Here is a 15427-nt window from a genome sequence, read left to right as displayed (position 1 = left end):
GTGGTGGACTGCGGGAGCCGCACAGCTGGTGAGAAAATCCCACGTGCATTGCGATTGTGACCTGTAAGATTTATACGAGGGATCGACTGATGCTCCGCTCGAGAGAAATTTCTTTCGCGGGCAATGCGAATCTTTTTCTGGGGCTCCCAAAATCCACGTACATCGTTGATTAGGTTTTCTCGCCATCCCGGCATCGGATAAAACAGACCTCATCGTCGTTTAGCTGCCGTGTACCTGGTGCAGCTGGTGTTGTCCCCCATTTCCGCATTGAGCGAAACCCTGGAACAGGTATTATCCGGACCACCTTCGCTTCAGACAATGTTACGCACGCCATCACCGAGCAGCCTCTATGGCTTGGTTGATATGGGAAGGTATGGGCCGAGTATTTTTGCCGACTCTTCGCTGTTTACATCGCATGCCACTGGCTAACATTGACCGGGACGCCCTCGACAGCAATGGCATCCGGTTCTCCATCACCGACCTCTCACCGTCAACGGCCCGTTGCCTTCCAACTGTCTACCAGGACCGCGAGGGCATTTCATTATTCGACGCCCAATACTCATCCGGCGTCAAGGGCCCCATCCCTCAGGAGACCATTGACTCCGTTTTGTCGTCGCTGACCAAATTCAAAACCGCGTGCGCCGACTTTGGGGTGCCCGAGACCAACATCAGAGTCCTGGCCACAGAAGCCACGAGAAATGCAGAAAACTCGGCCGACTTTCGACAGCAGATCAAGGAGGCCACCGGCTGGGTGGTCGATATGCTGCCGAAGGAGGCTGAAGGGTCGATCGGGGCCATGGGGGTCGCTAGCAGCTTCGCTTCGGTGGAGGGCTTGGTCATGGATCTAGGCGGTATGTTTCCAAGGTTTTGCTATCTTGAAGGCATTCCGATGGCATTGCTGACTGCTGATATCTAGGGGGCAGCACTCAAATAACCTGGATGATTGCAAAAGATGGCCATGTCAAAACCAGTCCAAAAGGCAGCATTTCCTTCCCCTACGGCGCCGCAGCCATGACCAGGAAACTGAGAGAACTCTCCGCGTCCTCACCAGATCGCAGTGCTCATCACAAATCAAAATTCCAGTTAAAACCACCGCAGGAAGAACTGCAAGAGGAGATGAAAGCCCAGTTCCGTCAGGCGTACGACGACCTCGATGTTCCCGAGTCTCTACGACACAAGGCCAAGCACGGAGGTCTGACACTGTATCTCTCCGGCGGCGGCTTTCGAGGTTGGGGCTACCTGTTGATGTCGCAGCACAGGGTGTCGCCCTACCCGATCCCCATCATCAACGGATTCTGCGTCGCGAAGCGCGAGTTTCAACAGACGAGAGAGATCACGGCTCTGGCCGTGGAGGAGTCTGTCTTCAGAATCTCAAAACGCCGGGCCGAACAAGTCCCCGCCGTGGCGTTCTTGATCAATGTCCTGGTCGACGCATTGCCGATGATCCAGCAAGTGCGTTTCTGTCAGGGCGGGGTGCGCGAAGGCTTTCTCTTTGATACGCTCGACGCAGTGACAAAAGCACTCGATCCGTTACCGGCAGCCACAGCACAGTATGGGACATCCTCCGCCGCGGACCTCGCAGCTCTCCTCTGGGACGGGCTCCCTGGCGAGAATCAGCTTGATCGCTCCCTCCCGCCTTCGATCACCCCATCCCTAGTCCGTGCCGTGGCGGACATGATGTACTTGCACCTGCCTCTCCCGAAGGAGACACGCTCGCTCTCTGCCCTGCACGCCCCCATCACCGGCGTCCTCACCTCCGCACATGGCATCTCCCACACTGATCGAGCCATCCTGGCCCTGACGCTCTGCGCGCGGTGGAACGTCGACATCCCGCCTCCACACGAGAACTTCCAGGCGCGGCTCCGCGCAATCCTGACGCACCAGGAAGGGTTCTGGGCAAATTACCTGGGCGCGCTGGCGGCTTTGCTGGGCACGATCTATCCCGCCGGCCACATCGACCCAAAGCATCCACGGGTGAAGTTGTCGGCGCGCTGGGCCGAGGGGCTGGGCAAGAAAGGGCTGAGTCAGGGCGTCGTGCTCGAGTTGAAGTGTCGACATGAGGATCCCATGACGGTTCCCATGGCGTTGAATCCGCTGGTCAATGAGTTGGAGAAGGTGGGAAAGAAGAAGAATCGCGTCGGCGGCGAGCATGGGTTCGGCGTGCCGATTGAGGTCGAAATTGACAGGGTCTTGGTGTAAGTAATGAAATATGTAATGTTTCACAAAACCTTGATGGAGAACTAGCTGGTATGCTGGCCTTATGTCACTAGGTCAAGGGTTTCAGACACGCCCGTCCTCGGAGGAAAGGTATCAGCATGTCCTCTAGGATCGAGGCTCGAGGGATCTCCTCCTAACGTTGGTCTCGCGTGGGCCAGGGCATGTCCCCAATAGGCCCTATCAGTCGCACACAACACATGAACTAAAGTTCGACTAGAGATTTGCAGGCCCCGGGGGGGGGGCAATGTCAAGTGTAAGTCACAACGGATGAGAGGGACCATCGCTTCCTTCTCATACAATCCCGAGTTTCTCGGCGCCTGTCATGGCTTCCCAAAACTCGGCCGGGTCATCGCAGCCCATTTCTTCTGTCAGGACCTCACCTTCCATCCAGCCTTGCACGAAACAAGTCCCCAGAAACCTGTACGCGCCTTCAATCTCCGGGTGATCGCCGAGCAAGACGGGGACGGAACACGTTGGCAGGATCGCCAGGTGAAGCGCTCCACGACTATGACCATCGCCCTCCACCTCGCTGACAAGGTTCGGTATGAGGCTGAGATAACCCTTCTCAGAAACGAACGTGCCTGTCGCGCATGATAGTGCGCACCACTTGGGACGCTTCCTATGACGAGTAGCCGCCTCCAAACCAGGGGACATGCCGAGAACGATTCGGGTCCTGGTCGGGGATCAACCTTGACTTGAACGGTATGCAAGTGTACCCGTGCACGGCCGTGTCCGGGTCTTCATCTTGAAGCATCTCAGGCCTTTCGTCTCTTTCGGCCACGATGCAACGCAGTCGCCGTGTACCATCGCTACCACCGCCTGTGCGACATCGTTGTACCTGGTGATGTTGTTCTTCTCGAAGAAGTCTTTGCAAAATCCAATGAGTCCAAAGACTGCGACGTCGGCCGAAGGGTATTCGGTTTTTGCTGGCTACAACACAATCGACCTTGTCCAGTATGACGCCCATGCAGTGTAGGGTGATGCCTTCGAATTCAAAGTACTTGCTGTCCCCTGGCTCCTGGCGCACATTGCCATCGGCACAATACGCCCTGCCGTCGATATCGTCCAGGACGGATGTCTGGGCCAGCCGGAACTTCTCACGACGGACGAGAGAGCTTGAGAGTGACGGAGTGCTGAAGTCTGGACACCACGAGGATGCCTTTGAATAGAATGCGTGGTGATCGCCAGGCTTCTTGAACTCAGAGGCGGCAATCATATCTAAACTGCCGCTGTGCACGCACCAAGCTTTGATAAAGTCCATGTAAGTCTCCTCGTATGTGCGTGACTAGTCCGCAACATAGTCTAAGCCAGCCCTGTCGCGTGCCACGTTCCATAACGCGAACAATTTGTCGTGCGGGACGGCTGCTTCGAAATCTCGAGCTAGGATTGCAGCCTCCAGGTATCCAGGCGCCGTGTTTCTGATATCGTGCATGATGAATCCATTGCGATTCCTGCCCATGTGGAGCTGGCGAAAAAATACGAGCTTGCGAATGAAAAGCAGCTGGCCCGGGCCAACGCTCTGCAAATCAGGCGTAGAATCCTTCATCTTCTTGACGAGGTCCAGGTCCTGTGATATCATGTCGCTCAGATTGGTTGCGGCCTTCTCGAGGGCTTCAAAGGGGGTGCCGTTTCGCATCCCACAGACAATCACCGGGTTCGAAGCCAAGGCCACCTCCTGGATAACCCATGCTCTCCGAAAATAAGGGCGCATCAGGAACATGTACAAGGCCGCGCAGAATCGAGGGATATCGCCTGGGTCGATCCGATCTGGCTTTCCGACGATGAACTCGTAGTCTGTGTCCATGCGAATGACGGGTTCCTGGAGATGCTCGACAAAGTTCAGGGCAAGCTCGCTGTACCGGTCTTCCTCGCCCACGTCACAGACAACGCAGGCAGCCTGGTCATAAACGGTGGCGATCCGAGGAATCTGGTGGATTTTTTCACTCGTGTCAGATTGATTGATGCAAATAGCGTCTGCCCACACGGTGCAAGCATATGACGAAGACCGCCGCAGTCGACGGAGGGCGCGTTCCAGGTTCTTTCGAATGCGCATCAGTTGGCCCATCACAGTGACCTCGACGCTATCTTGGGTGTCTCCCCAAGTGTACGACAACGCGTGATAGGCCACGTCAGAAGCCAGCGGACTGTGCGCCAAATGGAGCACTAAGGGGGCTTGTTTGTTCTCACTTGGGTCGATCACGATCATGCGGGTTTCGTCGGCCACTGTGTCCAGAGGCACGTATTGGTATGCCTGTGTTGGCTGCTCGTTGGATGGTTTGCTTCCGAGCTTGATTGGATAGACCTTGGGCAACGGCCATTGCTCAGGCAATCCCGGCCACCCCTTCGTCCACTCCATGTATCAGGAGTCAACCACTTTTTCAAACGCTCGTCGATCTAGTAGATCCCGCAGAAACCGCTGCATGTCCACCACCGATTGCGCCGCCTCGTACATCTTGTCCTGGAATTCGCGGGTCCAGTAGCGAGACATTTCGTCCGCGTTGCACTGGTTGACACATATATATCGGATCCAAAGCCTCACAGATCTGTCCGGCCGTCTGAAGTGTCGCAGAAATCTTTCCAGCGCAGCCGAGACAACGAGGCACTTGCCGTTGACGATGATCAGTTCCTCGAGGAGTCGGTACCCTTGGGCGTTCCGGACAGCAACGAAAGGGTCGGCATGGCTTAGCGGCTGAGTCTCGATGTTGCGGCTGACCAGGTCGCTGCCCGGCCCTCCCTTATTATCGTCTCCAGCGGCGTATCGCTCCAGAACGAGAAAGCGGATCTCTTCTTTGTCAAAGTCGAGAGTACCATACTGGAACGGTTCGCCTTGGATTTCGCGAAAGCCTTGATCGTTGACAGCCACTTTCGCGGCTGTCATCCCGCTGTTGAATACTTACGGGATCTTGAGAGAATGTGTCTCTTTCGTGGGGCGACTCAGGCGCATCGTCTAGGTTATGTACAAACCTATCGCAGTCAATGAGGCGGTGCTGGAGCCTAGTCCGACGAGAACCCGAAGAAAACTGAATTATCAAGGGCCAAGGCAACCAGCTCAGTTTGGGGGTCCGTTTTGCAAGCTTCGTTGAGTATATTGTTATCTCGGGCAGCAGCACGAGACAACCTATCCAGGAGGAATCTCGACCAGCTGGGTGGGACTGAGATATGAATTCTGAGACGAAAAAGGTAGGCCCGGTGATATTTCCTAGTTCGTTTCACCAGTTCTCTTCGATTTCTTGAATGACGGTCTTTCGTCTTTTCTCTGCATCAATCACACTCCAGGCTGTATCGTTGCCTCTGGCCCTCAGTGCCCTGCCCAGCAAGGTTGCCAGGCGAATACCCATTGCCCCCCCGATCCTTTCGAACTGAATAATGGCCCACTCTCTCGTCTTCGGTGAGGCATAGTTTTGTGCGGCACACGTATACAACGGCCAGAGAAGCAGCGTCCCGATCATGACCCGCGCGGGTGACGACCCATGAGGATACCCCAGCAGAGGCGGGACACTGGCGCAAATATCAGCCGTGAGTTTCTTGAGGAGCTGTTCGGAAACGAGGCGCTGGCGCTGCTGGTACCAGGCGCTGCCAATTTCACTCGAGTAGCAGGTATCCAAGATGATTTCGTTGGTGAGCATTCGGAGTGTTCGGTAGTTGTTCCATAACAGGGCGACACGGGTTTCGGAGTAGACATGATAGCAACCAAAGAAGACGTCGTCAGGGTGTTCGAAATCGAACACCTCATTGAAAGCGCATGTTATGGGAGTGTACACCGACCAGGTTTCGAGCTCTGAGTCGATGGAGACTGCTTGACGGATGGCTTCGTTGCCGCCAAGGAGACCGTCTTTAATCGAGCAGCGGAGCTGGCAGAGCCGGCCGGAGATCTCGTCCAGTTGGTGTTGCGCTGGTTGATACTCGTCTGCAATAGCCCTGGCAGGTTGCGCCCAGTCTGCCACGATGTGAGGAATCGACATTCTTCTCTGGAGACAATCGATAATCTGAAATGCTTGTTAGACAGCTGGGTCTGTGAGTTTATATTCTCACGCACGATTTGCAGACGTAGATGCATGTGTACGTCCTGAACGGCTATGGGGTGCAACGTGTCTGGTCCTCGAATTGACAGTAGTGCGGTGGCACCCCTGACGTGGCGACTCCAGGTTCTTATTGATTGGGGAGTAGAACAAGTGACCGTCTACCGTAAACCATCAGCCCATATTCTGAGACCCAAAACACTCAACTTACTTCATATAGTGCTAGAAGCAGCACTAAGAGCATGGTTTGATCCTTTTGGATTCGATTTTGGTCGTGGAGGAGAGTGTGTAATCGTTGTATGGTTGAGGAATAGATGTTTTCCGCAGCATGCATCAGGCCAGGGTCATTTCGCAGATTGGAGATTCCGGCAGCGCCGATTGAAATGACCATGCCTGATAGAACCTTGATCTCACTGCTCGGGCCCGAGACTGTGGGCAGGGACACCAGGTGATTGTATGGGGTGGCCAGCTCTTTGAGCACATAGTTGTGGAAGAAAAAGGACATAGCTTGGTCCTCGAGAGATGGAGTGAGGGACATGGGGAGCGAACCCCCATCTATTCTTTCCTCTGACGCACTGGAGGTCCTTTGGCCAGGCGGAATATTCGCCAGTGGCGATGCACACGTCGTGTCGAACGAGAGGTCGAACGAGGAAAAGGCGTCGAAGCTGGACCAGAAGTCAGGGTTGGAAGGAGAGAGTGCTCCATCCTTGTTGCCATGTTTGAATGAGGATGTAGAGGAGTCTGTTTGTGTGCTGCTCAATTCGACGTTTTGAACCTGTGACTCTTGACCCTCGTTGGTGAAGTTGGTAGCACGGCAAGACTCCCATTCCCGTGCCAGCTTCGGATTCCGGCTGGGCGTCTTCATCTTGCTGGCACGACGGACTTTGCTCACAACACGAGTGCTCTCATCGCGGAAGCTGAGCGACAGACTGTCCCTGTAGCCTGGACACGCCGTGCCAATCCTCTTACACAACGAACACTCTGGAAATGCCTCATCGCACTGACCTGATCAGTCGACCATAGTACAGCAGAGTAAGGATACGTTAGGGTGTACAGAAAGCAGTAGCGCAGCAGGAGTCGAGACAATCACTAACTCACCTTTTTCTTTTTGGCTCGACACGCTGCGCAGCCTTTGCTAGGGACTCCGCAGAAGACCATTTGCCGGTAATGGATGATATGATGCTGAGTAGAAGGGGCTAAAAAGTGCAGGGTCTTTGCATCTCTGTAATGCCAGGAGGTTGAGTGTCGGGTCTCTGATACTCGACTTTGCTCGATCTGTCTGGTGTGCCTCGCTACTTCTCTCGAGTCCGGTGAGTCCCTGTAGTATTACGTCTCTATGGGAAAGGTCTGGTCCAGCCGGACCTCCCCACGTAGCCCCGGCTGAGGTTGAGACGATAAGTTGTGGATAGGCACTCGTATCCCTCGTATCTGCTACCCAGTTCAAGTTTGGGGTCGGTGCGCGGGGTCAAGGACGGTCTCAAGGCTATTGCCCTTGATCCTCGGCCCATTGTGCTCTGGAGCGCAAGATCCGATACAGACAAGGAAGAATACCTTTTGCTGCTCCTGACATGCGTATCTTCCAAACGCCGCAAACCGACGCATAAGTATTGCCCTTATTGGTTCAGTCACACTATCATACTCCATAATCGCGCAATGCATTCCTGTTATGAAATAGCGTCAGAAGCCCAGAGTCAAAAAGGGTCAACGATGTACTTGTAGGTACGAGGTAGAAAATCTTCCCCAACCAGTGATGGCTTTACCAGAACGGTGTGGGCGGTCGGACCCTTCAATCCTTTCTCTCGCCTATTTGCTCCTGAAGACCGACTGGGGCGAAGCCCAGAGCACTCATCTCAGCCAGCGTCCAGGACCAAAGATCCTTTGCGAGCTTGGGATCGTTCGCCTGTTTGCTTGCCTTGCCCAGTTTGGTCACAGGCTGGAGATACTCGCCACTCAAGTTCTGCGTGAATTCATCGCTGGCCACCGCGTATATCGAAGTGTAGGCGGCCGTGTCCACTTTGGAGTAAGCCCCGAAGAACTTCAAGATCGGCCAGATTGTCTGGGAGAAGCTAGACCCTGTGGCCCCTGCGGACAGTTTTCTAGAATCACCATGTCAGTGTGGCACGTCGGACACACATAGGTACGCAAGCTGAAACGAGCTGAGCGGAACGACTTACGTGTCTACTGTTCCCGGATGTAAGCTCGCGGTCCAGATGCATCCCCTCTCCGAGCCTCCATATTGCCTATCCAATTCTTTGGCGTGCAGGATGTTTGCAAGCTTGGAAGACCCACAGCGTGACCATGGACCTCCCTTGCCAGTCCGGGTTTGGTTGATGTCGTTGAAATCGATGCCTGATGGCTCGCCGAATATCAAATGGCCGTCTGAACTGACATTCACAATGCGGACAGTGCCCACGGGGCTTGGACGGGAGGTTTCGATGAGTAGCGGCAAGAGGTGAGAGGTGAGCAACCAGTGCGAGAGATAGTTGGTCTGTGATCAAGGCCAGACAGCAACAGTCAGTGTTCTCCTGGCAGAAATCTTGGTAAGAAGCCAACGAACCTGGAACTGCGCCTCGTATCCAGCATCAGAAGACTCCTCGTACGGCGTCGCCATTATCCCTGCGTTGTTGACCAGGCCATGCAGAAGCTTCTCCTTCCTGGACAAAATCCCCGTCATGCTTGTGTCATGGAATGGCATCAATACCTGAAGACATCATCACTCGCCTTATGATCTCCTCCGCCGCCCTCACTACAGTTTTCAAATCCATCATGTCCATCTCGACGAGTTCGACTTTTGCGTCCCCCTTTTCAGCTCTCACTGCTTCTATTGCAATAGCTCCCTTCTCTTCTGATCCAGCTCCGATGTATACTTTTGCATTCTGCCTTGCTAAGCCGAGAACTGTCTGGAAACCACTGAAGACAATTAGTATGTCACCTCTTCATCAAGGGCATCAATCATCTTTACATGCCAGCATTTCCCCCCGTCACGAGGTAAACACGCCCCATCAGGTCTGGGAGGCTTTCTGGTGACCACGACATAGTTGGCCGGACGAAGAGGATGGCCTGGTCGAACTGCAATGGTTATGATAGCTCTTGGCGAAGACACAGTTGTGATTTATGCCAATTTGTATGGAATACAGGGTTGGCTGCAACTGGCATCCATTGCGCGATTTGGTCCGAGTGTAGGGACAAATGGCTAGTCGTGATCCTAGGCTACCATGTTCCATACTATTACAGGTGTTTAGCTTCTGTTCTATATCCACAATGCCTCTCTGTGCATATAGGGCTCCGCTTTGCCTGTCAGTATAGGCATTGCTCTTGAAAAAGCTGGGTGGTCGATCTCGCAATGAGGCGATAATGGAGTATTTGTGACTTGTTGCCCTGCGCGGCTAGATTGACCTTGATCTGTTTCCAGCATGGTGGAGAGCCCGGACACGCATCGAAGTGTACGAGCCGGCGTCAGGCAGAAATGTTCGCAGTCGCGCGTACGCTCCTCTCAAACCTTTGCATTGGTGTAGTGACATGGCGTGTAAAATTTTAAACAACGTCTATCATTAAGAAATCGGGCAGTGACGAGCTCTTGTGGACCCGGCAAAAGACCGTCTAAGCCACGTCTCTGGCAGTCCCTGCCTCTAGAGCACGCCTCTGTGGAGATGTGCTTAGGGATATTGGATACTTTTCTTGCTGAGCTTCTTCCATCTCTTTGTGGGCTCATTTCCTTTTCAATCCAGCTTTGCCAGTCCATTCCAGATTCAGTCTCCCTTAGACTCTGTTCCTGCCGTCTCGCAGCATTGCGTGATGCCACCTGATATTCAATATTCAGAGCACAGGGCTTACACAGGTAAAGGACGTGATTTTGGGGTTGCTTTCAAAAGTCTCCACAAGCAGGATAATACTAGCGACAATCCCCAAGCCACACAGGAACACGGCACCAATGAGGATAAAGGTGTTGAAAAGGTTCATTATGATGTGTTGCTTCAATCCTCGGACCCATCGCTTCATGCCATTGTCATGGCGGACCGTTCTTCCGGTCGTCGGGTCGAAGCTTTCGCCCGGGAGATACGCGTCCTTCTGGGCTGCAAACCCTAACATGAGGATCGGCGGAAATGTATAAGTGAATTGAGTGACACAGGCAGAAGCGATAAGAGCACTGAAATTGGTGATGTTGGGGATCGCTGAGCAAATTACAAATCTTGTATAACATGTCAGTAAAGGCTATGCACCAAGGAACAATTCATCCTTACGCAAGAGTCCAGTAAACTGGGACGAGTACAGCAAATAGTTGTTTGCCTCGTGTGGTAGTGTGCAGGTTTGGGAGACCAAGCAGTTCTTCCCCAATATTCATGTAAAGGACCTTGATACCCACGTTCCCATACCTGAATTCCAGTTAATGTCGATAATGACCGATGAAAGAAATCTCGTACAAGCATGCAAGAATCAGGGACGATGCGACACTCATTGCGTTTGTTGCGGTTTGGAGAACTTTCAGCGAGATTCCCTGGTTAGAGACAAGAACGGCAAATTGGCCCTGATAAGAGTAGACAAATAGCCCTGTGAGAGTGTTGAGTATATATTAATCTATCAAGGAATGATGTCTGTATACCGTAGAAGACATAAAGAGACACTATCAGTGTTTGCGCGCAAAAGAAGGCCTTCCAAAAATCCCACGGGCGCTTCATTTCGGCCATGAACTCGCAGTACCTGACATATTGCTTCAGTATCTGCTCATTGGGGAACAACACCTCGAAGTTCATCACTTACAACATGGCTCCCCCGTAGGAATAGATGCCCTGCATCAAACCCACAATTCGAGTCGAGAGAGTCCCGTCTGCCGGTGTACCGACACTGGTCACTATTGGTCCGGCCTTCACCTGATTCTGTGCCAAGGCGGTGCTGTAGTTTGGTGGGTAAGAAGCTGCGCCAGCCATACTGTCAGAGCCGTTAGAAAATACATCACTAGCTAACCTGGGAAACAGACGTGATGGCCATAATGGCAATGTTGAGCCAGATAGACAGTGTGGCGAGCCACTTGAACTTTTGCAGAGTCCTGATCTGGCCAACAATACAACCTGCTATCGTGAAGATTAAATTGCACACGGCGAAGCAAACGGAGCCAGTTGAAAGTTGAGATATTCCCTGGCCTTGGGCAAGTGTGAGCAAGCCGACGCTGAAGAACAGTTGGAAGCTTTGGAGAACATTCGCGACGTGCCTTGCCCAGCCACCGTAGATTCGATACGCAAGGTCGCCGTAGCTCTGAATCGGGTGTCGGTGAGAATCAAGGTGGAAGAACAACGTCCAGATTTGGTGACCAGTACTGAAGCCAAGTCAGAACTTCCCCCCTAATTTGCAGGGAGGGGGATTTACTATCCCGCAAGTGCCCCAAAAAGGACATAGAGAGTGGATCGAGGAACGTACCCAAGCTGTGAGAGAGCCCATCTGTTTCATATCAGAAATCACGGTGTATGATTGGTGTTGAGGTTTTCTAGCCACCCACGGTACGCTCAATGGTCCAAATAGGTCTGTTGTGATCAGGAAAAAGACAGCACCCCATGTTGCGGTTCTTTTTGCCCGTGCAAGATCCGCCCAGTCTCCATTGAGTACAGCAAGGACGTCCTGAGTGTGCTGGTGTCGATGGTGATGGTGGTGATGGCGAGCAGGATTACTATCCGGCAGGGAGGGTTCGCTTGGATGCTCAAACAACAAGAAAGACGGAAAGTGGAATCTGACATTGGCAGAGCCTCTGGCATCTTGCTAGCTGCTCTCCTCTCTTCGGCTCGAGTCAATTGGGCATAGAACGTATACTCCTCGAACGTAACACTCAGATTCCTACAGCAAACAGTAAGTAATTTAGCTCGATGCTAATCATGTAAAACGATGATCCTCTGAATCTCACATACGGCGCGCTGGGACGGGCGTTATATGATTCCGTCTCTCCCACCTCGGGCGTTATAAGTTTATCATCTCGGTTTTTCTGCTCTTTGACATTCAGAGATGGGCTGTCGCCGGGAGCTTCAATCAGACAGGATGCCATTTTGGACTTTACCTAACGTTTCGGCTCTACTGGTTGCTCAACTAGCAGTGCAGGGGATAAACAAAGTGGTGTGATATCCAGGCTTGTTCCTGGAGAAAAGAACTCAGATATAACGAGACGAGAACCTCGTGGAAGCGCTGGATGAATTTCATCAATCAACGAGGGTTGCACTCTGCGCACCAATCTTTTCGTACTAATATTAGCAAAGGCGCAAAGTATTCCCAATCCGGCCAAGTATCCTACCGTGGCTGACAGCCACAGTGGATCAGGGCACGACGCCGCATACAACCCATATCCCGGGATTGAATCGCGATTAACCGTCAAGCTTGTCAACTGAAACCTTGAAGCTATAGCAAAGGCGGCATAATCAGCTCTATCACGACTGGACAAATCCATTTTCTAAAATTTCCAGCATGATCGGCACCCTATTCGTGCAAGGTGGAGCGAAACGATTTGCCAAGGTGGACAAGGCGAACTCTGCAACGAGCTATATGTTCTCGGACCTCGAAGCCTGGGAAGACGAAGAGTTGTGGCCGGGCTCAGAGGCCGACCGACAGGGAGATCTTGAGAAAAGAGCTGGCACAATGCCGGGTGCACCAAGCGCGCAGAGGTATCCTTTTCCGGCTAGACTGAGATGGATATGGCTACGCTATGCCATGTACGATATCCACCACTCAATTGTCTAGGAATACGGAGCATTGCATGATTTGGTTCGTCGATGCTGCTGTTGTTTGACGGGCCATTTACTGGGAGGTTGGCTGCACACGGGTGGTGAGCGCAATACTTACTTTTCTTCAACGGGTATGAGTATGCGCTGAAGACCCTCGACATTCGTGCTGCTATCGTCAAGAAGAAATAAACGTGATTGTTTCCCAGACAGTTTTCAAAACATCCTGTCTACTTCACTCCTTGACTGGTAAGAATCTGAGGACTACTTTCACATGTTCTATGTGCCGGCTACCCTCTGTTGTGATCGCTATCGCTTATTCGAAACGCCACTATCATGACGAACCGTAGACACCCTCTCAGAGGCCTGACGCCAGACGAAATTAAGCATGCTGCAGCGGTTCTGAAGAAGACTGTGCAGGCAAAAGCAGGAGGCTCTGCAGATAACATCAGATTCCAACACATCACCTTGGACGAACCGCCTAAGGCGCTCCTCTTGCCGTATCTCGATGCTGAGAGCGCAGGCGTAGATCCCTCAAAACGGCCTTGGGTGCCACGATGCGCGAGAGTGACATGGTCTCACGTCCACGAGCGGCAGGACTGTGAGACCGTTGTCAGCTTGGATACTGAGGCAGAAGTAACTCACATCGACCACCAAGCACCACAGCACAATGGCCTTGACAGAGACGAAGTGATTGCTGCTACCATCGTCATTCTCACCGACCCCTCGGTGGTGGCGGAAATCAAGAAGTTTCAGTTGCCTGAAAATGTCGCTGTTCAGTGTGACACCTGGCCGTTCGGCACAGACCTGAGTTCCAAGGAGGATGACCCTAAGCTCATCCAAACAATCCTCTATGCGAGAGCTCCCCACAACCACCCAGAAAGTAATCAATATTCCTTTCCCATCCCCATCTCGCCAGTCTATGACCCATTCCTCAAAAAGGTCGTCCGGATTGATACTGTTGCAACTGGCGGCAAGGAAGACGGCTTGAAGCACAACACTGTGGCCCCCGAAGTTGCTTTAAAGCACTTGGCGGAAAACGAATACCATAGTGACCTCCAAAAAGGAAATCTACGGAAGGACATCAAGCCTCTACTCATCGTACAACCCGAAGGCGTCAGCTTCACGGTCGAGGATGAAACGAAAATATCATGGCAAAAGTGGACTTTCAGGGTTGGCTTCAACTGGAGGGAAGGTATGGCCATCCACGATGTCAGATATGACGGAAGAAAACTCTTCTATCGTCTGAGCATGAGTGAAATGACGGTTCCATACGGTGGTAAGGATTCGTCCTCGGACGTTAATTACGCGCGTCCGTTGCTGATTGCCATTCATCTGCCAGATCCACGATCTCCGCATCATCGCAGACAGGCCTTTGATCTTGGAGACGCGGGGGCTGGTATCACAGCCAACAATCTGTCTCTAGGTTGTGACTGCTTGGGAACCATCCAGTACTTCGACGGATGCTTGAGTGATTCTGCCGGAGAACCATACAAAGCCCCTAACGTCATATGCCTTCATGAGCAGGTTAGCAACATGCTCTTTGCCTTGATGATGATTGCTAACTTCTCTAGGATAATGGAATCGGATGGAAACATACAAACCCACGGACAGACGTGGCGGCTATCACGCGTGCGCGGATATTGGTTGTGCAAAGCATCATTACCGTTGGCAACTATGAGTACATTTTTGCCTGGCACTTTACGCAAAGTGGTGCAGTTGAGTTCGAAACTCGCGCCACAGGCATTCTTGCCACCTCTCTGATCGACAAAGGCAAAACCAGCTTCTGGGGAAATGTCGTTTCCCCAGGTATCCTGGCCGCCAATCATCAACATCTCTTCTGTCTTCGTATCGACCCCATGATTGACGGTCTCGAAAACACCGTCGTCCAGGAAGATACTGTGGCCATACCTTATTCCAGACAAGAGAATCCAAACGGTAACGCTTGGAAAGTTGTCAAGACACCCGTCGAAAGCAGCAGCTTCGCTGACGCTGCCCCACAGAACAACCGTGTCTTCAAGGTCGTCAACGAAAAGAAAATCAATGCCATTTCTGGCAACCCGGTTGGTTTTAGGGTGGTTGCTCAGCCCACTCAACTGCTCATTGCGGATCAGTGCAGCACGGTGCGTCGGCGAGCGCGGTTTGCAGAGCACCATCTGTGGGTGACTAAATATCGCGATGGGGAACTCTACGCAGGTGGGCACAAGACAAATCAGAGCCATGACGAGACCGGGGGGGTCTTTGATGCAGCTTCACGTTCTGAAAATGTCCGCAACACGGATGTCGTCGTGTGGCAAACTTACGGCATGACACACAACCCGCGGGTCGAAGACTATCCTGTGATGCCTGTCGAAATTCTGACCGTCGCGCTGAAGCCTGTGGACTTCTTCGAGAAGAACCCAGCATTGGATGTGCCGCCGAGTATGCAGTCCATCAACAAAAGTGTCCTTGTCGGACAGGCAGATCAGTCGCAACCCGAGACCACCTATTAAACGG

General features: G+C 52.7%; 8 protein-coding genes across 8 annotated transcripts; 3 read left to right on the top strand and 5 right to left on the bottom strand.

The window, feature by feature from the left end:
• Nucleotides 1–415: 415 nt before the first annotated feature.
• Z519_00763 (uncharacterized protein) lies at nt 416–2199 on the top strand (the record flags this gene model as incomplete). The annotated part of the gene is made up of 2 exons (XM_016758520.1): nt 416–851; nt 917–2199. 2 exons carry the CDS (start codon nt 416–418, stop codon nt 2197–2199), a joined length of 1719 nt encoding a protein of 572 aa, XP_016625769.1.
• A 309-nt stretch (nt 2200–2508) lies between these two features.
• Z519_00762 (uncharacterized protein) lies at nt 2509–3478 on the bottom strand (the record flags this gene model as incomplete). Its single annotated transcript, XM_016758519.1, has 2 exons — nt 2509–2836; nt 2934–3478. The coding sequence occupies 2 exons, from the start codon at nt 3476–3478 to the stop codon at nt 2509–2511; spliced, it is 873 nt and encodes a 290-aa protein (XP_016625768.1).
• Nucleotides 3479–3502: 24 nt separating this feature from the next.
• On the bottom strand, nt 3503–4573 carry Z519_00761 (uncharacterized protein; the record flags this gene model as incomplete). Its single annotated transcript, XM_016758518.1, has 1 exon — nt 3503–4573. The coding sequence occupies one exon, from the start codon at nt 4571–4573 to the stop codon at nt 3503–3505; it is 1071 nt and encodes a 356-aa protein (XP_016625767.1).
• Nucleotides 4574–4576: 3 nt separating this feature from the next.
• Nucleotides 4577–5095, bottom strand: Z519_00760 (uncharacterized protein; the record flags this gene model as incomplete). Its single annotated transcript, XM_016758517.1, has 1 exon — nt 4577–5095. One exon carries the CDS (start codon nt 5093–5095, stop codon nt 4577–4579), a length of 519 nt encoding a protein of 172 aa, XP_016625766.1.
• A 331-nt stretch (nt 5096–5426) lies between these two features.
• On the bottom strand, nt 5427–7101 carry Z519_00759 (uncharacterized protein; the record flags this gene model as incomplete). The annotated part of the gene is made up of 3 exons (XM_016758516.1): nt 5427–6203; nt 6254–6397; nt 6448–7101. The coding sequence occupies 3 exons, from the start codon at nt 7099–7101 to the stop codon at nt 5427–5429; spliced, it is 1575 nt and encodes a 524-aa protein (XP_016625765.1).
• Nucleotides 7102–8022: 921 nt separating this feature from the next.
• Nucleotides 8023–12264, bottom strand: Z519_00758 (uncharacterized protein; the record flags this gene model as incomplete). The annotated part of the gene is made up of 14 exons (XM_016758515.1): nt 8023–8332; nt 8411–8724; nt 8794–8886; nt 8954–9146; nt 9199–9305; nt 10071–10425; nt 10478–10609; nt 10658–10784; nt 10837–10934; nt 10995–11162; nt 11212–11547; nt 11598–11669; nt 11961–12059; nt 12131–12264. 14 exons carry the CDS (start codon nt 12262–12264, stop codon nt 8023–8025), a joined length of 2538 nt encoding a protein of 845 aa, XP_016625764.1.
• A 413-nt stretch (nt 12265–12677) lies between these two features.
• Nucleotides 12678–12950, top strand: Z519_00757 (uncharacterized protein; the record flags this gene model as incomplete). Its single annotated transcript, XM_016758514.1, has 1 exon — nt 12678–12950. One exon carries the CDS (start codon nt 12678–12680, stop codon nt 12948–12950), a length of 273 nt encoding a protein of 90 aa, XP_016625763.1.
• A 317-nt stretch (nt 12951–13267) lies between these two features.
• Z519_00756 (uncharacterized protein) lies at nt 13268–15423 on the top strand (the record flags this gene model as incomplete). The annotated part of the gene is made up of 2 exons (XM_016758513.1): nt 13268–14458; nt 14506–15423. 2 exons carry the CDS (start codon nt 13268–13270, stop codon nt 15421–15423), a joined length of 2109 nt encoding a protein of 702 aa, XP_016625762.1.
• Nucleotides 15424–15427: the final 4 nt, after the last annotated feature.

This window comes from Cladophialophora bantiana, assembly GCF_000835475.1.
Source record: "Cladophialophora bantiana CBS 173.52 unplaced genomic scaffold supercont1.1, whole genome shotgun sequence".
Lineage (NCBI taxonomy): Eukaryota > Fungi > Ascomycota > Eurotiomycetes > Chaetothyriales > Herpotrichiellaceae > Cladophialophora > Cladophialophora bantiana.
This window is presented reverse-complemented; position numbering and strand designations above follow the sequence as displayed.